Here is a 20,537-nt window from a genome sequence, read left to right on the forward strand (position 1 = left end):
GGCTTGTGTCGGACTCGGAGTGATTCAAGATACCCGCAAAGTATTACATGGAAGGAGTAAACTTTATCCCATCTTTGAAACCACTGAGAAGTACAAGCGGTGGACTCGAGTCGTGCTTGTGGTTGACCAAATTTCTCCCACAAACATGTCAAGAAGGACAAATACATCTATTCCAAGCACTTTGTTGGTGAAGCTGGGCCAAGTATTGAGCATCCGGAGTTCCGGAACTTATTCCAGCCACGTTTCTCCCTAAGCAAGTAAGTCATGTTTCCCATGGGGCAGATGCTACATGTTTAAAAGAGAGACTATTATTTTGGTATTTTCTCTAAAGTAATCAGTGGTATAGTGCTCGTAGCAGTAGACATCACGTCAATTAGTGCGCCTGAATCACACGCGCTTCATATGCAAATAGTCATAATATTGTTAAAGTACATTTTAAAGCTATACATAATACTGTGAAACCGCAGTATTTTTGCCTACGGTTATCATACCGTCCAAATCTCATATCGGCCCGTGCCTACACACGAACCACACATTTCAGACTGAACAATACATTTTGTGGGTACATATCTCTTTCCCGTGCTTTTGTGCCTACCCCCCCCCCCCACCCAGCTTCCAACTCGTTTAACCAGAGTCGAGTGAGGAATTTATTCTGAAGATGACAAACCTGGAGGGGAGGCGTATGTTTGGGGACACCTGGAGACAATTAGACCTGGTAGACCTCCAAGCCTACATGCGTCTGTTGATTCTAGCAGGAGTATATCGGTCAAACAATGAGGCTACAAAAAGACTGTGGGATGCAGAGTCTGGCAGGCCTTCATAACTATGTCCTTACAAAAGCTCCATGTTCTTTCAAGAATTATTCGATCCCATAACAGAGATACACAACCCGTCTGCTGGTGAAATGACAAACTGACTGCCATCAGGAATGTTTAGGAGAGGTGGGTGGAGCACTTAACACTGATGGACAATCCAGGCCCACTCTGACCTGAGTGTTAAATACCACTCATGTGCATGAATTCACATGCACGCACACAGGACCTCATGTTGAGAAGTTTGGACTCTGGTTTTTCATTTCTTTTTGACATTACATGTTCATTTTGGAGTACATTTTCAATGCCTATTTGTATTTTCACTGCAGTTATTTATGTTAACCATGACTCTGAGACACTGTTCATAGCTAAGAAAAGTATTAAATCAAATCAGTGGTGGTGATTAATGGTTTTTGTGTTAATGTAAGAGCAGTTAAAACAGACCGGTCATATTTGACAAGGAACACTAAAGTGGGGGGGTGAACACGGCAGGAGGGTTAAATGTGATGAGGGCGCATTGCATGTTCTCATGCTTTTCCCAAAAACTAAATATCCTATGCTGCTGCTGTTTAGACTGAAAACACGCAACTAGCGCTGCTTCATCCTTTCCTGTCCAATAATGTAACACAGCAGCAGCCATCAGAAGGAATTAATGAATGAGACTGAGCCCTTATGGCCTTTACATGCCAGACAGAACAAACAAATCACTGGATCTGCTGCAGTGATAAAATCCATGACGCATGTGACTTTTGTCCTTATTGTTTGTTTGTTATAGATTGTACAACTTGCCTTGTAATCACTGCCTTCAGCCTGTTTCACTCATATTTATCCGTTTAGCGTCTGTTGATTTTACACTCACACATGCTGATCATAGATCCCAAAAACAACTTAAGTAAGGAAAGAGTGAGTTTGTCACTTGAAGTCTGTGGTCTCTCTCTAACGCACTGACAAACACATTTCCTACACTGGCTAAATTACCTCATCACCCAAAGCAGATTTTTCATCTCATTGTGTCGTCTTAATATGGTGTAAAAATCATCAACAGAAAAACTGAAAGACTGGCATTCACTCGTTTACATTCTGTTAAGATTCTTTGAGATAGTACTGAGAACAAGAGTCTAATAAATAAATAAATCTAAAGATAACAATGTATACAAGTCGTAGGCATTAAATACTAAAGAAAACCAGTCATCTGGGAGAAACACAAACCCTGACATACTAGCTCCTTTCATGCACTATATATCAGTAGCAGTAAATCTTTTGTGTTGAAATACTTGGATGACCAAATTGGCCAACCTCTGTATTAAAGAATCGTTTATATAGTCATTCATACGTTTTACAAACCAACTTATTCTAGTTAAAGGTTGCAGGAAAAGGGCGGTGGAGGGTGCAGTCTATCCCAGCAATCATTAGGCAAGAGGCGGACAGAACAGGGAGGACGACTATTATATACGTCACCCTCCCAACCCCAAACTTTAGTTTGCAGGTGTGGTGACTCTTCACCCTTAAAACTGATTACTACAATTATTTTGACTCAGTTATCCAATAGTTGATCATTATCCCCATTGGTTGTCTCTGTTGGGGGAGGTGATGGTCTAGTGGTTAGGGTGTTGGGCTTGAGACCAGAAGATCATCGGTTCAAATCCCTGCCTGACTGGAAAATCACCAAGGGCCCTTGGGCAAGGTCTTTAATCCCCTATTGCTCCCGGTGTGCAGTGAGCGCCTTGTATGGCAGCACCCTGACATCGGGGTGAATGTGAGGCATAATTGTAAAGCGCTTTGAGTGTCTAATGAAGATGGAAAAGCGCCATATAAATGTAGTCCATTTACCATTTCTGTTGATGTCATGCATCGGGCTATAAAAATACAAAATATTTACATTTTCTTTCATCTGAAAAGACCTGTATCTGTTTTAAAAATATGATTTTAACAAAATGGAAACCATTTTTAATCTTTTACTGAAATTAAGATTTTAAATTTCTCATTTTACCTTTTAATGATATGCTACCCAACACAGAAACAGACTTGTGTAATTGTTGAACTGTTGCTGAAATACTATGAGGGGGAGAGTATACTGTATATTTTGAACAACCAAAAGTTTTTGGTTCCTGGGTAATTTAGGTCCAACATCTCTGTACTGAGTGGTGGACAAATTTTGTTTTGTGCAATGCTTTTCTGGTTATGCTAAAGTTTTTGACCAAATATCATATACCTTTACCATACCAGTATCATACCTTTGAATGTGCATCAGTGCACATTCAAAGGTCTTGACTACAATTATGACAGAAAACTACACTTTGATTTATCCTTGCATGCAAATTTTTAGGTGACATGTTAAAAAAATAAAATAGGATGCAACAGTTTTGCCCAGCAAACATATTATAATTTGCCTCTGGCGTGTAAAGACTGCTACACGTAGACAAACTGTTTTGCTAGATGTAGTGACATTGCTCATTGTCTTGCTCATCTTTTGAATTTGTGTATCCATGTCCAACATGACTGTCTTTTTAATTAACAGCGTGGAATGAGGTTTGAAAATCTCTAGATGACAGGTCTGATGACAGGAGTTTTTAACTCAGACATCACTGGATGCTTCTAAATAACAAATGGTGGAAAACATGGACAGGCCCATTGGTCAGAGTGTTTATTCCTGGATTCTATACTACGATGAGAGTTTACGACTCTCCCTGGACGGAACACGAGTCCATCGTCGGTGAATTCCCCAGCCAAAGCTTGGACCCATTTATAGCTGGGTGGACTGGAACAATGCAGATGAAAGGTCTTGCCCAAGAACACACACACGTAACATGCCCAGGAATCAAATGTAGGTCTATATATTAACAGCCCAACACCCACTGAGCTACCTGTCGTACAACAGCAACAGAATAATAACTAGTCTTCCCTCAGAGAGAATAAAGAATAAAAGAGTTGTGATTCACAAGCAGCACAAAAGGCTCAAACAATGTGTGACCTTCCTCTGAGGACACGGAGCAAACATGACACCACGACTGCACTGCAGCTGCCCCTCATAAAAGCAAATCGTTCTAAAGTCCAAAATTACTCCCGCACATTCACATCCTCGTGCCAGCGCTGGCTGGACCAGTATTCACGTCGTCTCGTTTTTAAGATAACTTTCTGTGCGCAGAGGTGGCGCTGTGAGTTTAGCTCGACTGCAGTGATGAGCAGCGCGTTGCATGCTGAGATGTTGGGGGTTAAGGCTGAGCCGTAGGTGAGGGTTAAGACTTTGGCCGGGTGAGCCAGTCCTGGCAAGTACAGCTTAAAACCTTTCACACAAGGAGAGAAGATGGAAGGCTGTGGCTGGCCAGCACCGCTCTGACATTACTGTGGGTGGTGGAACGACAGAGTGAGAGCACGTCCATTATGTGTTTATATATAGCTTCTTTACAAACCCTGTTAAATGACTGCGTGCAGACGGTCAATCCAGGATAATCCCAAAACTCTGTTTAGTTTGATTTCGAGGACACACCATTCAAGCCTGCTTTAGTCATGTCAAAGGTGAGAAAAATCAGCCCACTTCTTGGTATATTTATTAAAACTCAGGTCCTACTTTAATGACTCAAAAATGGTCCATTTGGAAATAAAAGAATTTAAGATGCAGTGGAAAGAACAAATATGAGTGGGCAGATGCTTTGCCCCACCTTTTTTCTCTCCAGCCTCTCCTGCTCCTCCTTCTGGAAGTGTTTCTCCCGCTCCAGACGCTGCCTTTCCGCCTCCTCCCGGGCTTTAGCCTCAGCTTCTTCTTTCTAAAACACACAGGCGATAATCCAATCATGATTTTAATGCTGGTGGAAGGGAAGGGAAAAAGAAAAGAAAGATTTTTGGCTAGGGTGTGGCCCTGCCTGACAGTGATTGTTTATAACCACAAAAGGGATATTTTCCTCCATGTCTATGCCAAAATAATCTATTTTCAGCATTTACAGTGATGTGAAAGCTGTTCAAAATGAAGATTACATAATAAATGTTTATGTAGAAAATTCTGCTTGTCTGAAAGTCCACAAGGGGGTGACACAGAGTAAGTACTGCTTAAAACATCATGGCATATGGCTGTACTCTGTGTGTACTTCATAAGCAGTAGTTACTGTCAAAGTGATGGCTTGATGTCCTCGTCATAAACACAGAATCCTTTGCACAAAAAGAGTTGCATCGACAAACTGAGTCCATTACTAGTCAATATGTTGGTTATTTAACATTCAGAAACCAACTGTTTAGTCTAAAAAGGTTGGGAAATTGTCATAACAAGTGGTATACTTCAGTACCCTCCCATCTGTGTACAGTGTTAATGCATAAAAGTATGAAAGCCTATAGATATAATTAATTTCCAGACTATAAATCATATTTTTATTTTTGTTTTAGTTGTTAGACTGGTGCTGCATCTTAGATTTCAAAACAACCTGTATATCAAAATATATTGCATTGTCATCTACAACCATAAGAGGGCACTGTCTGGACACGTGACAAACTGCTTCTGTATACTGATCTGAGTGAGGTACTGTCTGATCCAGCCTGTGGAACATAAGGTGGAAATGTGCACCATCAAGCTGGGTGTCAACTGCCATAGAACAAGAAGATCTGAATGAGGATAATAAGCTATGTCAAGCAAAATTAATAAACCATTGTTTCAACTGAAAGACCGTGATCGAATAAAGATGAGGAATAACCTTCAAACGCTCTTGAATAAAGAGAGCGAATAACTTCATACAAATAGGCATTCAACCTGTTTGCAATTTGTGGGACAGCCACAACTGCAATGAGGAGGATGGCTAGGCTAAGGTAAGGTAATTAATGTTTCAAAAATATATAGTTGTTTTAAAGAGATTATTTACATTTTTTGAGATACACAAGCCCAAGTTTAGCTGTGCATTAATGTTGTTGTCTCTTCAGTGGTGACAAGGAAGAGTCTACGCTTGAGTTCTCTGCATCGTACAATTACATTAATTAGCTAACAAGCTAATTAATATAGTTGACATATAGTCTTCAACATATAGTCTGGAAAATATGGCAGAGAGTCTGAATGTGGTGCATGTGCATGAATTATGGCAGCAACAAGATTTTTACCATCTTTATTGAGGTCGCAAGGGTCACAGAGTACTCGCATGCAAACTTGTCCAAGATTTTAGTCCAGAGAGCAAATGTATCTGATATGAAAGCAATGCATGGAAGTACTGAGGAGTTATCACAGTGACAAGAGGTGTGTTGGATGCAACCTATCTCACTTCCATAGGGCAGGAGACCAATAAATGCACAACTTCATTTTGTCAACATTCTTAAGCCATAAGGGAACCAATTTCCAATAAAATGAAATGCACCACATCTTCAGGTTTGTGTTCTTTGCTGGATAAATCAAAGGATTTGTGCTCATTGACATGTCTATGTTTATAAATGGAATACCCCTATTCCACAGAGCGCCGTTCCTTCCAACTACTTGATCCAGCTTTTCTCAATCTTGAACAAACTTGGTATACGCAATAGTTACGGCTATCATCAGCACCAGTTTTGAAATCGGGCGGAATTTTTCAGCTGTTCAAAAATTCCATCCCGATTCACCAGATTGGTGTCATTACGTGGTCACATCCAGGTGTTCGTAGTCTTCATAGCTTCAGTCATGTTCAAACATCTTTAAACAGGGTCGTGAAGTGACGTGGGTACAGCTTGAAACGTGTTTGTGCTCTATCATGGTAAAAAAAATTTGAAGCAAAAGCAGCGTTTGTTGTGGTGTTGGCTGAGAACGCAGCCGGGTGCAGCTTTACTTTAATTTTTCAACGGGTTGCCAGGTCTGCACCTTATAAGCCAGCATGATAAAAGGCAAGCTGGAGTAAATGTTTCATCCCATTTTTGCACTTTTTCTGGATTGTGGGGGTTCCTAAAAGAACAGTGTCCTGTGGAACATGACTGATTTGAATGCTGTGATCTGACATGAGCACCTGTCTCTGGAGGCGTTCATTCTCCTCCTGCTCAGCCTTGGCTTTCTCTTGTGCCTCCTTCTCCTCCTGCAGACGCTGAGCTTCGTCCATCCGCCGCTGCTCCTCAGCCATGGCTCGAGCTTCTTCTTCCCTGCGACGCCTCTCCTCTGCTTCTCTTGCTATTCGCTCATCCCTCAAAATCCTATACAGGGTCAAGAATAAATCAAGGCTGAGGATTTCCCAGAAACTAATGTGCAAACACTGATTTAAATGTAACTGAATCTACTCAGCATTTCATTTCTTCATTTTACATGATCCATGGGCAACTGTCATGCCTTTCTGAAGCACAGGCAACAGGAAACCAAACTAAGGAAATGGAAAATCTGTTTTGAGCTACAACAGATCACATCTATTGCCAAACTGTATACAACAACTTTCTGTGGTCACAATCATCATGGACCACCATGTTTGCATGGCACAGACACCAAAGTCTCATTCACATACAGTGACCTCAAAGTATTGGGCTCCTTCATATTTCACATTTTAATTTCAAATACAAAAAGCAAATCAGGCTTCTCAATATAGAAATCTCTAAAATTATCTTCCATAAACTCAAACTAAATCTCTACAAATTGAAATAAACTAATTCAAATTTAAAAGTCAAGATGATGGGTTGCATACATAGTGTACCCCTTTGGTATAATACCTGTAAATAATCAGTTTTATTGGCAGGTTCTTCAGACAAGTCAGGGGATGGATACATGAACATTTCCCAGAAGTTATAGGCTTCTGGGGCTGTGATTGAAGAAATTGTGCATGTTTTGCATTTTGTATGACCAGTTATACAGCTTCATGATGAAGTACAGCAGAGAAGGATTTTCTTTCACCAAAACATCAAATCTAGGCTTGCATCTCAGATGTACCTTCTGGCAAATTGTAGCTGAATTTTCAGGTCTTCTTTTTAAGAAAATCCTCCTCTAAAAGTTGCAACATATATGGGCAAGACTTGTCTTCTGGTGTGACTTGTACTCTGGCAAATATGTTGTACAAGTTTGTGTGGGACTAGCATCCTGCTGCAATTACAACGATTGATACGAGAGACTAAATTGAGCATTTCATTGCTGGATATGACAATTTTTTTTTGGATGACCTAAGTAGACCCTTGAATTTTGCATAGAAATTACAGAAATAAAGTAAATCAAAAAGAAACAACAGCTTGAATAAATTGCTTTTGCTATAAAAGTGTGTAAGCTTACAGAGGAACATGTAGATACTTCAATGTTCTCTATTGTTGGTGTCACCTCAAACCAAATCATGGCCTGTTGGTATCGCTGCACCCACACCTACAGCCCAACCACAACAACTCTGCACTGGCCTAAATGTCCTTTTCTTGAAGTTTGCATTTAAAATATGCATGTAATAATATGCATGGCTCCTCTCCTGTGGAACCAGCTCCCAATTCGGATCAGGGAGACAGATACCCTCTCTACTTTTAAGATTAGGCTTAAAACTTTCCTTTTTGCTAAAGCTTATAGTTAGTTAGGGCTGGATCAGGTGACCCTGAACCATCCCTTAGTTATGCTGCTATAGACTTAGACTGCTGGGGGGTTCCCATGATGCACTGAGTGTTTCTTTCTCTTTTTGCTCTGTATGCACCACTGCATTTAATCATTAGTGATTGATCTCTGCTCCCCTCCACAGCATGTCTTTTTCCTGGTTCTCTCCCTCAGCCCCAACCAGTCCCAGCAGAAGACTGCCCCTCCCTGAGCCTGGTTCTGCTGGAGGTTTCTTCCTGTTAAAAGGGAGTTTTTCCTTCCCACTGTCGCCAAGTGCTAGCTCACAGTGGGTCGTTTTGACCATTGGGGTTTTTACGTAATTATTGTATGGCCTTGCCTTACAATATAAAGCGCTGTTTGTTGTGATTTGCCGCTATATAAATAAAACTGATTGATTGATTGATAACAGCACGTGCAGATCCCACTATGAGTTTCACCAAGATCAAAGATACAGCCATAAGGCAGAGCGCAGCACTGACTTCATCGCCATGTTTAAAATTCTTTTCCCGTGTCCTGTCTGCTCTCTGACTGTGGGAGATTAGCGTCTGAGTGTGTTGATGGATCTTAAACCCGTCTGACCTCTCCTTCTCCTCCTGCTCACGGCGCTCCTGCTCCTCCCTCTCCCTCTGCTCACGGGCCTGTCGGCGTCTCTCAGCGAGGATGCGAGCCGCCTCCTCCGGATCAGTGGTGCCTGCCATGGGTTTGGCTGACGGGGAAGGTGCAGGAGACACAGCTGGGACGGGAGGGGCTGGCTGGACTGGCTCAGGTGACGAGGTAACGGCAGCAGTTGTGATTTGTGTGCTCAATGTCGGGCCTGAGGACGCTGCAGTAGCAGGAACTACATGGGAACCAAAGACAGAAATAAAGGAGCGCACAGGGATTGGTTGGAGTGAAACAATGGGATATAGACAGTGCAACTGTCTGAAGTATGTTTTCCATCATTAAGTATAAACATTCTCAACTATTTTCCATTCAAAACTAGAAACCATTGTAGTTCTAGCCTAAGAACTTGGTAATTACATCATTAAAGATGATTAGTGTAGCCATTCAGTGCTGTATTTGAGAAGGCCCAGCTGTGTGTGGCTCGGTCTATGTGCTGCCATTGTTTTCATTGCCCAATTAAATCTGAAATGAATCTCCACCGACTCCTTGGAAAAAAAATAAAATAAAATATAAAAAAAAAATATATATATATATATATATATATATATATATATGTTCCAAATACTCTGTGACTTTTTCCATTAGATTCACTCATCTCTGTCACAGAAGAGACTGGGCCAGACAGAGAAGAACTCCTTCAATAGTAAGTCCTTTCGGCTGCTCCCTTGTTTGCACTCGGGGTCGTCACAGCAAATCCGAGGTGGATCTGCATGTTGAATTGGCACGTTTTACGCCAGATGACATTCCTGATGCAACTCCACATTACATGGAGAAATGTGGCAAAGGTGGGGTTTGGACTGAGAACCTTCTGCACTGAAACCAATGCACTAACCACTTGGCCAAAAATACAAAATGATACAATTCAAAAAGATGATGTACAGGCATGTTACAACTGTGCTAGTTTTAATCAAACCATAACAATCACTTTTTTCTTCTGGACTCACCCCTTTTGTTCTCAGGGGTGGCAGATCTGCGAGGGTCCTTCATCCTCTGAAGTGCGACAGGGGAGGATGTGCGGTGGTCTATCCTGGCAGGGGTCTGGGCTCTTTGGGGCCGGTTCTTAGGAGTCGATGGGCTGCCACGTGTGGTTGGCAGCTTGGGGGAAGCAGCGGGGCTAGGAGAAGCAGTTCGACCCTTAAGTGTGGCTGGAGATGACGGCCGTTGTCTTGATAAAGAACTAGGACTGCAAGAAAGATGTAGGGAGAAATCATCTGTAGTTCTCATCTTGTGCATGCAACAGAATTGTAAAAATACAGGAATGGTAAGAACATTTGGTGAGCACAGAGTCATTCTTTGTTTGCATTGCTCACCCTTGTTCAGAGCATGCAAGAAACTATGTAGACAAATGAGCTTTTTCAGGAAAGAGGATAAACCTGAAACATCTTATTTTTTATATTCTTATTTTTAACAGCAGTCTATGCTTAAGTTATGTGATTAAAAATGTAGTCACCATTAGACATGGGTCAGGAAGAGATTTTGATGGTGTGATAACATCAGGCAAAAATACACTGGCGTTATACACCATTGCACACTTCCACAGACATCATTACAGTGTTGACGCAGGCATTCTCTGAGACTAACACTGATCAAATTACCCAATTTTCATTCATTCATTTCATAATTTTTATGAACACACTTCATCTATTTAAGGGTCACGAGGGGCTGCAGCCTATCCCAGTGGTCACTGGGTGAAAGGTGGGGTACAAGCCAGCAAATGATCACAGATCACTAAATAGTTTGAGCCGTGCAAAACATTAGTTTATCATTCTTGACATCAGAAAAAAGTGATGGGATGGACTTTTTTTTTTTCTTTCTTAGAAACAGGTACATACAGCATCATTTCAAAACTGAAAGATGACATATACAGGACCTGCATACCAAGTGAGGAACTGAAAATATCAGCTAATTTTAAAACAGATCTTGTTTCCATGTTGAATGCAGTCAGTGTACTGCACATTAGTCACGTGATAAACATGCATACTGTGTGTGAGTAAGACAGGCCAACTGACTGTGTGGTTGTCAGTGACAACAAACAGCAAATTCGGGGCCTCCCTCAGTAAACTTTGGCCGTCTTTGGCAAAGCATACGCGCCACCTAGAGGATGTGCGAGTTCTTGCATCAGCTGTACTGCCATCAATGAAATTTGCCAAAAATAAAATAAATGAAATAAATAAATAAATAAAATTTGATGTGGGCAATGATAAACTAATGTTTGTTTTTTGATGGGGCTTAACATGCAAGTTAGAAGCATCATCCATCATACAAGTGTAGTGCATTTTGTTGAATAGCTAGCTGATTCTGGTGTTAGGCTTTGGATATCAATCAGAGCGGGCAATGGAGGGGAAAAAACTCACTCATGTTTGATTGTTAATTATTTGTGTAATTGGCCTCATTAGTGAGACCAAAAATTTTATTTAAACTAATACAGTAGCTCCCTAGCTAGTTCCCAATTTAGTTAATATCAAAAGATTACCTTGGATTCAGATATTAAGTGTGTCTCCAGCAATGTTTTTCCTTCTTTCACAGTGACTCTTCAACAACATGCTTTACGTATTTGGTGGCTTTCCTCCTTTATACTACAGACACATAATGGAACCATTTCCTACCCCTTTGGCCATAACATTCATTTTATACAAAGCTCATTGACTGCACCTTTGTTTACAGAGATCATACCTTCAAAAAGCACATCTTCCTTATTTTGGAATCTTGACATTTTCAAACTGCGGTATACTATGAAACCAACAGTTAGACAATGCCTAGTAACATTGGGACTCAGGTCAGGTGTGGTAGCATGCACTGGTGCTGTACAATACTGCATCCATCACATTATGGAACTGCCTTGGCACATGGATGGCAACCACGCAAGAAGACAACCAATCATTCACCACCTCTCAAAAGATTCAAATTACTTTATTAGCCCCAAAACGGCAATTTGTTTCTGCAGTCATACTTTTCATAATAAATAAGATAAAATAAATAATAAAAGAGAAAAGCAGCTAACATCCACATTCAAACATCACAACATCAGCACCAACCTGTGACAGCACAGTAAAACACAGGATACAAGGAACTTGGAGGCCAGTAAATTATGCATGTAATGCATTTTGAGCATTTAGTAGCCTTATGGCAGCATCTGCATAATGATTTACATTTCGTATCGGCACATGATAACGCTGACCTGAGAGCATAATTACAAATTCATTATAAAGCACATGGTCAGGTTGGCACAAAACTCCGGTTTCTGGATCACTTGCCGCTTCCAAAAGGAGCAGAGGTCATAAGGCTGGGTGTGAGTGATCTTAGACTATACCATGACAATGCCATTCAGCCACTTTTTATCTTTCACAGATAACCCATAAAACCAGCATATAAAAAAAAATGTCACAAGACTCAATAAAGGTTTGGTAAAAGGTAGATAAAATTTCCTTACAGACACTAAAGGAGCTGAGTTTCCTCAGTAAATGAGATGTTTGGTTTGCTCGCCTCATAATGTTGTCTGTGAGCTCACTGAATTTCGTTTGCAAGTCAAACACTGCGCCTCAATACTTGTACATTTGTACAATTTGTACCTCCTCACCATGTATAGTACTGGTTTTTGGTTCAACACTGCACTTTCTAAAACCTATAATTAATTCCTTTGTTTTTGACAGTTAAATCAAGGAAGCCGTCACCACAACATGTGACAAATTCAGGGAGAACCCATAAAACCAGTTAGTTCATTTTTCAGAACCAGTGCCAGCCTTAACCAATTTGGTGCCCTCGGTAACTGGCTGGTAACATAACCTCACCGGGTCCCAGATAGCATCCACCCAGGCAGACAACAAGCCCATCCCCATCTCTCAAAAGCAACCATGTATCTACTGGAGCCTGGTGAACCGTGGGCATCCCCTTGGACTTCCCCATTGGGGTCCTCAACACTGATGGTGCTTTGGAATAAATCCCAAAGGCCGCATAAATACTCAATATATCAGGTCTCATTTTCCCTGAAAAGGGCGACTTGGACATGGTGACAGCAGACAAGAGAGCACTCATTTCCCATTTGGGGCATCATCAGTCACCAACCCATAAAGATTACAACACTTGGAAGCAAAACATCCATTAAGAAGAGTTTCTTAAAATAACTTAATAGAATAACCACAAGACTGGAAAAAGCCCTGATAATTGATGACAGTAGTTTTCACTTGAAGCTTCAACTGTATCCACCAGATGCTTCTTATTAGCATTCAACACATAGCAGCTTTAAATCAAATGAGACCAAGATGACTGTTCCTCAAGTCAAGCGGAAAATGCGCAACTTCATCGGCCCCAGAAGAAACGGTGACACATTGTTTATACAAATGAAGCATGACGATTTTTTACATACAAACAAGCTTGCCCCCCCCCCAAAAAAAACACTCACGACTGGTAAACATTCACATAATCAGCAACAGATTTAGAATCAAAATGCTACGAAGAGGGAAAATTGCATTATTGTATTCCAATTTGAAATCATAAATAAAACCTGATAATAAAATTAATTTTAACAATTTTAAAAAGTGTTTTTTGTTTGTTTGTTTTGTACCTTGCATCAGGTCTGGGTTTCATGGCGGGCAGAGACTGTCGCTTTTTAAGCACCTTCTCTTTTGTGAGGGCACTTTTCTCCTTCTCATTCTCCCGCTCCTTGTCTCTCTTTTCTTTCTTCATTTTATCAATCTATATAACACAGAGGGTGGAAAAAAATTAATAAAATATTTGCACAGTATGTCAATTTTAGATTTCAAACTCATGCTTTAAATTACAAATTAAACTAGAGATTAAAACGTGATATTCTGTGATGTTTGATCTCTTGGTAGCATATTAACACTGTGTTTGAGAGTGGGTCAGGTTATTATTAAATCCATTCCACACAACAGAATGAACCTTTTATTATTACTTATTTTCTTTCTATCGTTCCAGAAAATGTCTTAAATATAGTAAAATCACTTTATTTGTGACATCAGGTTCCTTTTGGGTTCCTGTTGTAGACTATAAAGATTGCTGATTAGTACAATTAGTCAAGTCTGCTTTGGCGGAACATACTGGTGTAGAGCTTCGTCTTTGTTGGCGCTGAGTGATGTCTGGCGTGCTGGAAGTCACCCTCCAGCGGTCAGAGCAGCGGCGGTGGGGCTGGTGGGCGCACAGGGTCAGAGGGCTGGCTGAGGTTGAACGGGGGCAGAGATGAGAATCTGTCGAGGAGGGCCATGTCAAAAATCTGCCAGTTCACCAACCTTCACAAAGCAGTCATCTTATATGTGCAACACATATGCATTTTCTGTTTTCCAACTTACGACCATCTTTGCCATTGCTGAGGACACTGGTAGCACTGCGGCTACGGGCCAAAAACGACAGTGTCGGGGTCATCAGTCGGTCCACTATACTGCTCTCCCAGGGACTCAGTGCAAGGCCGTGGGCTGCAGGCGATGATACAGACTCCAATTAACACTTAGATACTGCACATATGCTCCATTAAAGCAGGGCTGTGTAGCACATAACCTGAAAGTCTTCAAAATATGGACAATTTAGATTAAATCCTCCAATACAGACATCAAAGGCTAAAGCGAAACACAAGCATAACTAAAAGTAACGTGTCCTCAGCCTGTGGTTTGCATTCAGACATTTGTCTGTAAGCTACAAACTCAAACAAATAAAATAAAATATATAAAAACCCTCAGTGGCATAAAATGGTTCTTAGTGAAATAAAGAAAATGTGCCCTTTAAATGTCTCTGCTCTGTAAAACGTGTGCTGCAGTGCTACCACACAAGAGAACTATTTGAAAGGTTTCTGCAGACAGTGAGTCAGGAGTCAGCTATGCTATAACCACAGCCGTCAGCGCATGAAGAGAGGCAAGAGCGCACCATCTGTATTTATTTAGTGAGTTTGGTTTTAAATGGGCAAGCCTTACATTTGACTTAAACACAAGTACAATACGGTCTTTTACATTATTGATGTAAGAAGCTTACAAAATGTTTATTTATTCATATATACACACATATATACACACATATATACATATATATATATATATATATATATATATATATACACACACACACAATTATAATTTCAGAATGCTAATTAGTTGCAAAGATCTCATAGCATTGGGGACTATTTTTGTTTCAGAAAATTACAGTAGACATGTTGTGAGGCATCTACAGTGTTTCATCAACAATTAAAAAAAAAATCCATCCAGCATTTCTATATTACGCATCTTTTCTAAACTAGGGTTTGAGCGGTAGTACAGTAATACAGTAAAAATCCCTGGGATTATCCCTATGAATACCTTGAGAAAGAATCTGTTTTGTAAGGTGTGCTGTTTATAATAAATGCCTGAAGAGTGTGTCGATGTCCAGCAGTAGCACCACTGCCTGTGTTTCAATGTTCTACAACCCCTGGCAATAATTATGGAATCACCGGCCTCGGAGGATGTTCATTCAGTTGTTTAATTTTGAAGAAAAAAAGCAGATCACAGACATGACACAAAACTAAAGTCATTTCAAATGGCAACTTTCTGGCTTTAAGAAACACTATAAGAAATCAGGAAAAAAAAAATTGTGGCAGTCAGTAACGGTTACTTTTTTTAGACCAAGCAGAGGGAAAAAAATATGGAATCACTCAATTCTGAGGAATAAATTATGGAATCACCCTGTAAATTTTCATCCCCAAAACTAACACCTGCATCAAATCAGATTTGCTCGTTAGTCTGCATCTAAAAAGGAGTGATCACACCTTGGAGAGCTGTTGCACCAAGTGGACTGACATGAATCATGGCTTCAACACGAAAGATGTCAATTGAAACAAAGGACAGGATTATCAAACTCATCACGCAGTGTTGCAAAAGATGTTGGTTGTTCACAGTCAGCTGTGTCTAAACTCTGGACCAAATACAAACAACATGGGAAGGTTGTTAAAGGCAAACATACTGGTAGACCAAGGAAGACATCAAAGCATCAAGACAGAAAACTTAAAGCAATATGTCTCAAAAATCGAAAATGCACAACAAAACAAATGAGGAACGAATGGGAGGAAACTGGAGTCAACGTCTGTGACCGAACTGTAAGAAACCGCCTAAAGGAAATGGGATTTACATACAGAAAAGCTAAACAAAAGCCATCATTAACACCTAAACAGAAAAAAACAAGGTTACAATGGGCTAAGGAAAAGCAATCGTGGACTGTGGATGACTGGATGAAAGTCATATTCAGTGATGAATCTCAAAATCTGCATTGGGCAAGGTGATGATGCTGGAACTTTTGTTACATCATCAATAAATGCACAAGTTTATGTTGATATTTTGGACACTTTTCTTATCCCATCAACTGAAAGGATGTTTGGGGATGATGAAATCATTTTTCAAAATGATAATGCATCTTGCCAAGAGCAAAACTGTGAAAACATTCCTTGCAAAAAGATACATAGGGTCAATGTCATGGCCTGCAAGTAGTCCGGATCTTAATCCAATTGAAAATCTTTGGTGGAAGTTGAAGAAAATGGTCCATGACAAGGCTCCAACCTGCAAAGCTGATCTGGCAACAGCAATAAGAGAAAGTTGGAGCCAGATTAATGAAGAGTACTGTTTGTCACTCATTAAGTCCATGCCTCAGAGACTGCAAGCTGTTATAAAAGCCAGAGGTGGTGCAACAAAATACTAGTGATGTGTTGGAGCGTTCTTTTGTTTTTCATGATTCCATAATTTTTTCCTCAGAATTGAGTGATTCCATATTTTTTTCCCTCTGCTTGGTCTAAAAAAGTAACCGTTACTGACTGCCACATTTTTTTTTCCTGATTTCTTATAGTGTTTCTTAAAGCCAGAAAGTTGCCATTTGAAATGACTTTAGTTTTGTGTCATGTCTGTGATCTGCTTTTTTTCTACAAAATTAAACAACTGAATGAACATCCTCCGAGGCCGGTGATTCCATAATTTTTGCCAGGGGTTGTATAAAAATAAACCTACAGTCAGATTAGCTACAACAGAAAGAAGCAAAGCGACCAGCTGTCATTCATTTTCAATCTGAGTCAGTGATTTCCTTCCCACTGTTGCCAAGTGCTTTCTCATAGGGAGTCGTTTTGACCATTGGGGTTTTTCTGTGATTATTGTATGGCTTTTGCCTTGCAATATAAAGCACCTTGGGGCAACTGTTGTTGTGATTTGGCGCTTTATAAATAAAATTGATTTGATTTGATTTAGGTATAGCCACAAGGGACAAGTGGGTGCTATGGTGCAAGTTGACAGGGCTATTCCACAGGGCATCATTCTACCATTTAATCTTTATTTAATGTTTAGTCCCATTGAGATCGAGATCTCTTTTGCAAGGGAGACCTGGACAATTATAAAGTTTCCAATTCACCAAACCTGTATGTCTTTAAACCGGAGGAGGAAATCGGAACACCCGGAGGAAACCCACGCAAACATGGGGAGACCATGCAAACTCCACAGGTGGGAATCGATCCCCTGACCTTCTTGCTGTGATGCAACAGTGCTAACCACGAATCTACCATACTACCATGACCTCCCACCATCCAAAAAAGCGCAAAAATGGGAAGAAATAGCTTAATCTGGTTTATCTACTAACAGGCTGGTTTATACACAGCAGACCTGGCAACTGGCTGGCTTATGAAGTGCAGACCTGGCAACCCGCCTGAAAATGAAAGAAAGGAGCTGTATCCCTGCCAAAAACCACAACAAACACTGCTTTGGCTTCAAATTTTTACCCAAATGGAGCACAACCAAACAAGTTTCAAGCCATAGTCACTACGAATAACCCTTTTAAAGATGTTCAAACATGACTGAAGCCAAATACCCTGAAGTTACCACACTGTATCAATGATTTTGAGAATCGGGATGAAATTTTTGAACAGTTCCAATACTGGATCCCAATTTCAAATCTGGTGCCGATGGTGGCCACAACTACTACATATATCAAGTTTATTAAAACTGACAAAAATGGATCAAGAAGTTACTATGATGCTTCAAAACGCTCCCCGATTTGCTATTCTGGATGAAACGGGAAGGAACGGTGCTCTGTGAAATAGTCCTGTAAGCTGCACCAAAATGGATAAGAACTGTATTTCATGGCAATACTGAGCTTTGGTTACTCAAATACAATAATCAAAGATGGTGGGGATACACTCTCAGAAACCTGTTTTTCTGTATAAATCTGACATTTTTTCTCCTCATATTTCAAAGAAGTTAATGAGAAATAAACATGTTTAAATCTAAAAACCCTGTTTTTGTAAACAGGTAATACTTGTGTGGTGATTTACAAGACATCTTACCAGACATGAGCAAGCTAACTAGCGATACAGCTTTTACCAAAACAAACCAATCAAACTTATGTTCCATGAAGGAGTCAACCATGCAAGAAAAGCTCAAGGTGACAGTGTTAGATTATAAAGTACGTGAAAACCTATCATTAAACATCCACAATAATGACAAGTAACCATGAACTGAAAATGCCTCAGCATGCCCTTCAAGAAACAGATGCCAACTGCTCACCCTCATTTCTAACTAATCTGACAGTAGGGTAATGACAGAACTCTTGTAAATAATGTAGACTAAGTTATCAAATATAACTCAACAAAAATATAAACGCAACACTTTTGGTTTTGCTCCCATTTTGTATGAGATGAACTCAAAGATCTAAAACTTTTTCCACATACACAATATCACCATTTCCCTCAAATATTGTTCACAAACCAGTCTAAATCTGTGATAGTGAGCACTTCTCCTTTGCTGAGATAATCCATCCCACCTCACAGGTGTGCCATATCAAGATGCTGATTAGACACCATGATTAGTGCACAGGTGTGCCTTAGACTGCCCACAATAAAAGGCCACTCTGAAAGGTGCAGTTTTATCACACAGCACAATGCCACAGATGTCGCAAGATTTGAGGGAGCGTGCAACTGGCATGCTGACAGCAGGAATGTCAACCAGAGCTGTTGCTCGTGTATTGAATGTTCATTTCTCTACCATAAGCCGTCTCCAAAGGCGTTTCAGAGAATTTGGCAGTACATCCAACCAGCCTCACAACCGCAGACCACGTGTAACCACACCAGCCCAGGACCTCCACATCCAGCATGTTCACCTCCAAGATCGTCTCAGACCAGCCACTCAGACAGCTGCTGAAACAATCGGTTTGCATAACCAAAGAATTTCTGCACAAACTGTCAGAAACCGTCTCAGGGAAGCTCATCTGCATGCTCGTCGTCCTCATCGGGGTCTCGACCTGACTCCAGTTCGTTGTCGTAACCGACTTGAGTGGGCAAATGCTCACATTCGCTGGCGTTTGGCACGTTGGAGAGGTGTTCTCTTCACGGATGATGCGAAGGAGATGTGTTGCACTGCATGAGGCAAATGGTGGTCACACCAGATACTGACTGGTATCCCCCCCCAATAAAACAAAACTGCACCTTTCAGAGTGGCCTTTTATTGTGGGCAGTCTAAGGCACACCTGTGCACTAATCATGGTGTCTAATCAGCATCTTGGTATGGCACACCTGTGAGGTGGGATGGATTATCTCAGCAAAGGAGAAGTGCTCACTATCACAGATTTAGACTGGTTTGTGAACAATATTTGAGGGAAATGGTGATATTGTGTATGTGGAAAAAGTTTTAGATCTTTGAGTTCATCTCATACAAAATGGGAGCAAAACCAAAAGTGTTGCGTTTAGATTTTTGTTGAGTATATATATATATATTAGAATCTGTACTGAAAATCAGTGTGAAAAACTGTCGTATGTCTCATCAATGTGTAATTTTTTTCTTTGCAACTTCACAACCCCAATTCCATTGAAGTTGGGATGTTGTGTAAAATGTAAATAAAAACAGAATACAAAGATTTGCAAATCCTCTTCAACCTATATTCAATTAAATACACCACAAAGACAAGATGTTTAATGTTCAAACTGATAAACTTTATTGTTTTTGTGCAAATGTTTGCTCATTTTGAAATGGATGCCTGCAACACGTTACAAAAAAGCTGGGACAGTGGCATGTTTACCACTGTGTTACATCACCTTTCCATCTAACAACACTCAATAAGCATTTGGGAACTGAGGACACTAATTGTTAAAGCTTTGTAGGTGGAATTCTTTCCCCATTCTTGCTTGATGTATGACTTCAGTTGTTCAACAGTCCAGGGTCTCCATTGTCGTATATTGCGCTTCATAATGCATCACACATTTTCAATGGGCGACAGGTCTGGACTGCAGGCAGGCCAGTCTAGTACCCGCACTCTTTTACTACGAAGCCACGCTGTTGTAACACGTGCAGAATGTGGCTTGGCATTGTCTTGCAGAAATAAGCAGGGATGTCCCTGAAAAAGACGTTGCTTGGATGGCAGCATGTGTTGCTCCAAAACATGGATGTACATTTCAGCATTGATGGTTCCATCGTAAATGTGTATGCTGCTCATGCCACGGGCACTAACACACCCCCCATACCATCACAGATGCTGGCTTTTGAACTTTGCGCTGGTAATAATCTGGATGGTCTTTCTCCTCTTTTGTCTGGAGGACACGATGTCCATGATTTCCAAAAACAATTTGAAATGTGGACTCATCAGAC

General features: G+C 40.6%; 1 protein-coding gene across 7 annotated transcripts in view; it reads right to left on the minus strand.

Annotated features, from left to right (window-relative positions):
* Positions 1–20,537, minus strand: part of map7d1a (MAP7 domain containing 1a) — a 118,201-nt gene that overhangs the window by 11,972 nt on the left and 85,692 nt on the right. For 4 of the 7 annotated variants that reach the window (XM_034174086.1, XM_034174087.1, XM_034174084.1 and 1 more), the window contains 7 exons: positions 14,259–14,381; positions 14,011–14,156; positions 13,514–13,644; positions 9,897–10,135; positions 8,869–9,127; positions 6,755–6,935; positions 4,472–4,576 (listed from right to left, as the gene is read on the minus strand). In XM_034174086.1, coding sequence (XP_034029977.1) covers positions 4,472–4,576; positions 6,755–6,935; positions 8,869–9,127; positions 9,897–10,135; positions 13,514–13,644; positions 14,011–14,156; positions 14,259–14,381 — 1,184 coding nt within the window. The remainder of the gene's footprint in view (positions 1–4,471; positions 4,577–6,754; positions 6,936–8,868; positions 9,128–9,896; positions 10,136–13,513; positions 13,645–14,010; positions 14,157–14,258; positions 14,382–20,537) is intronic. The other 3 variants (XM_034174089.1, XM_034174085.1, XR_004561730.1) reach the window with 2 other exon arrangements.

Source organism: Thalassophryne amazonica, chromosome 7, assembly GCF_902500255.1.
Source record: "Thalassophryne amazonica chromosome 7, fThaAma1.1, whole genome shotgun sequence".
NCBI lineage: Eukaryota > Metazoa > Chordata > Actinopteri > Batrachoidiformes > Batrachoididae > Thalassophryne > Thalassophryne amazonica.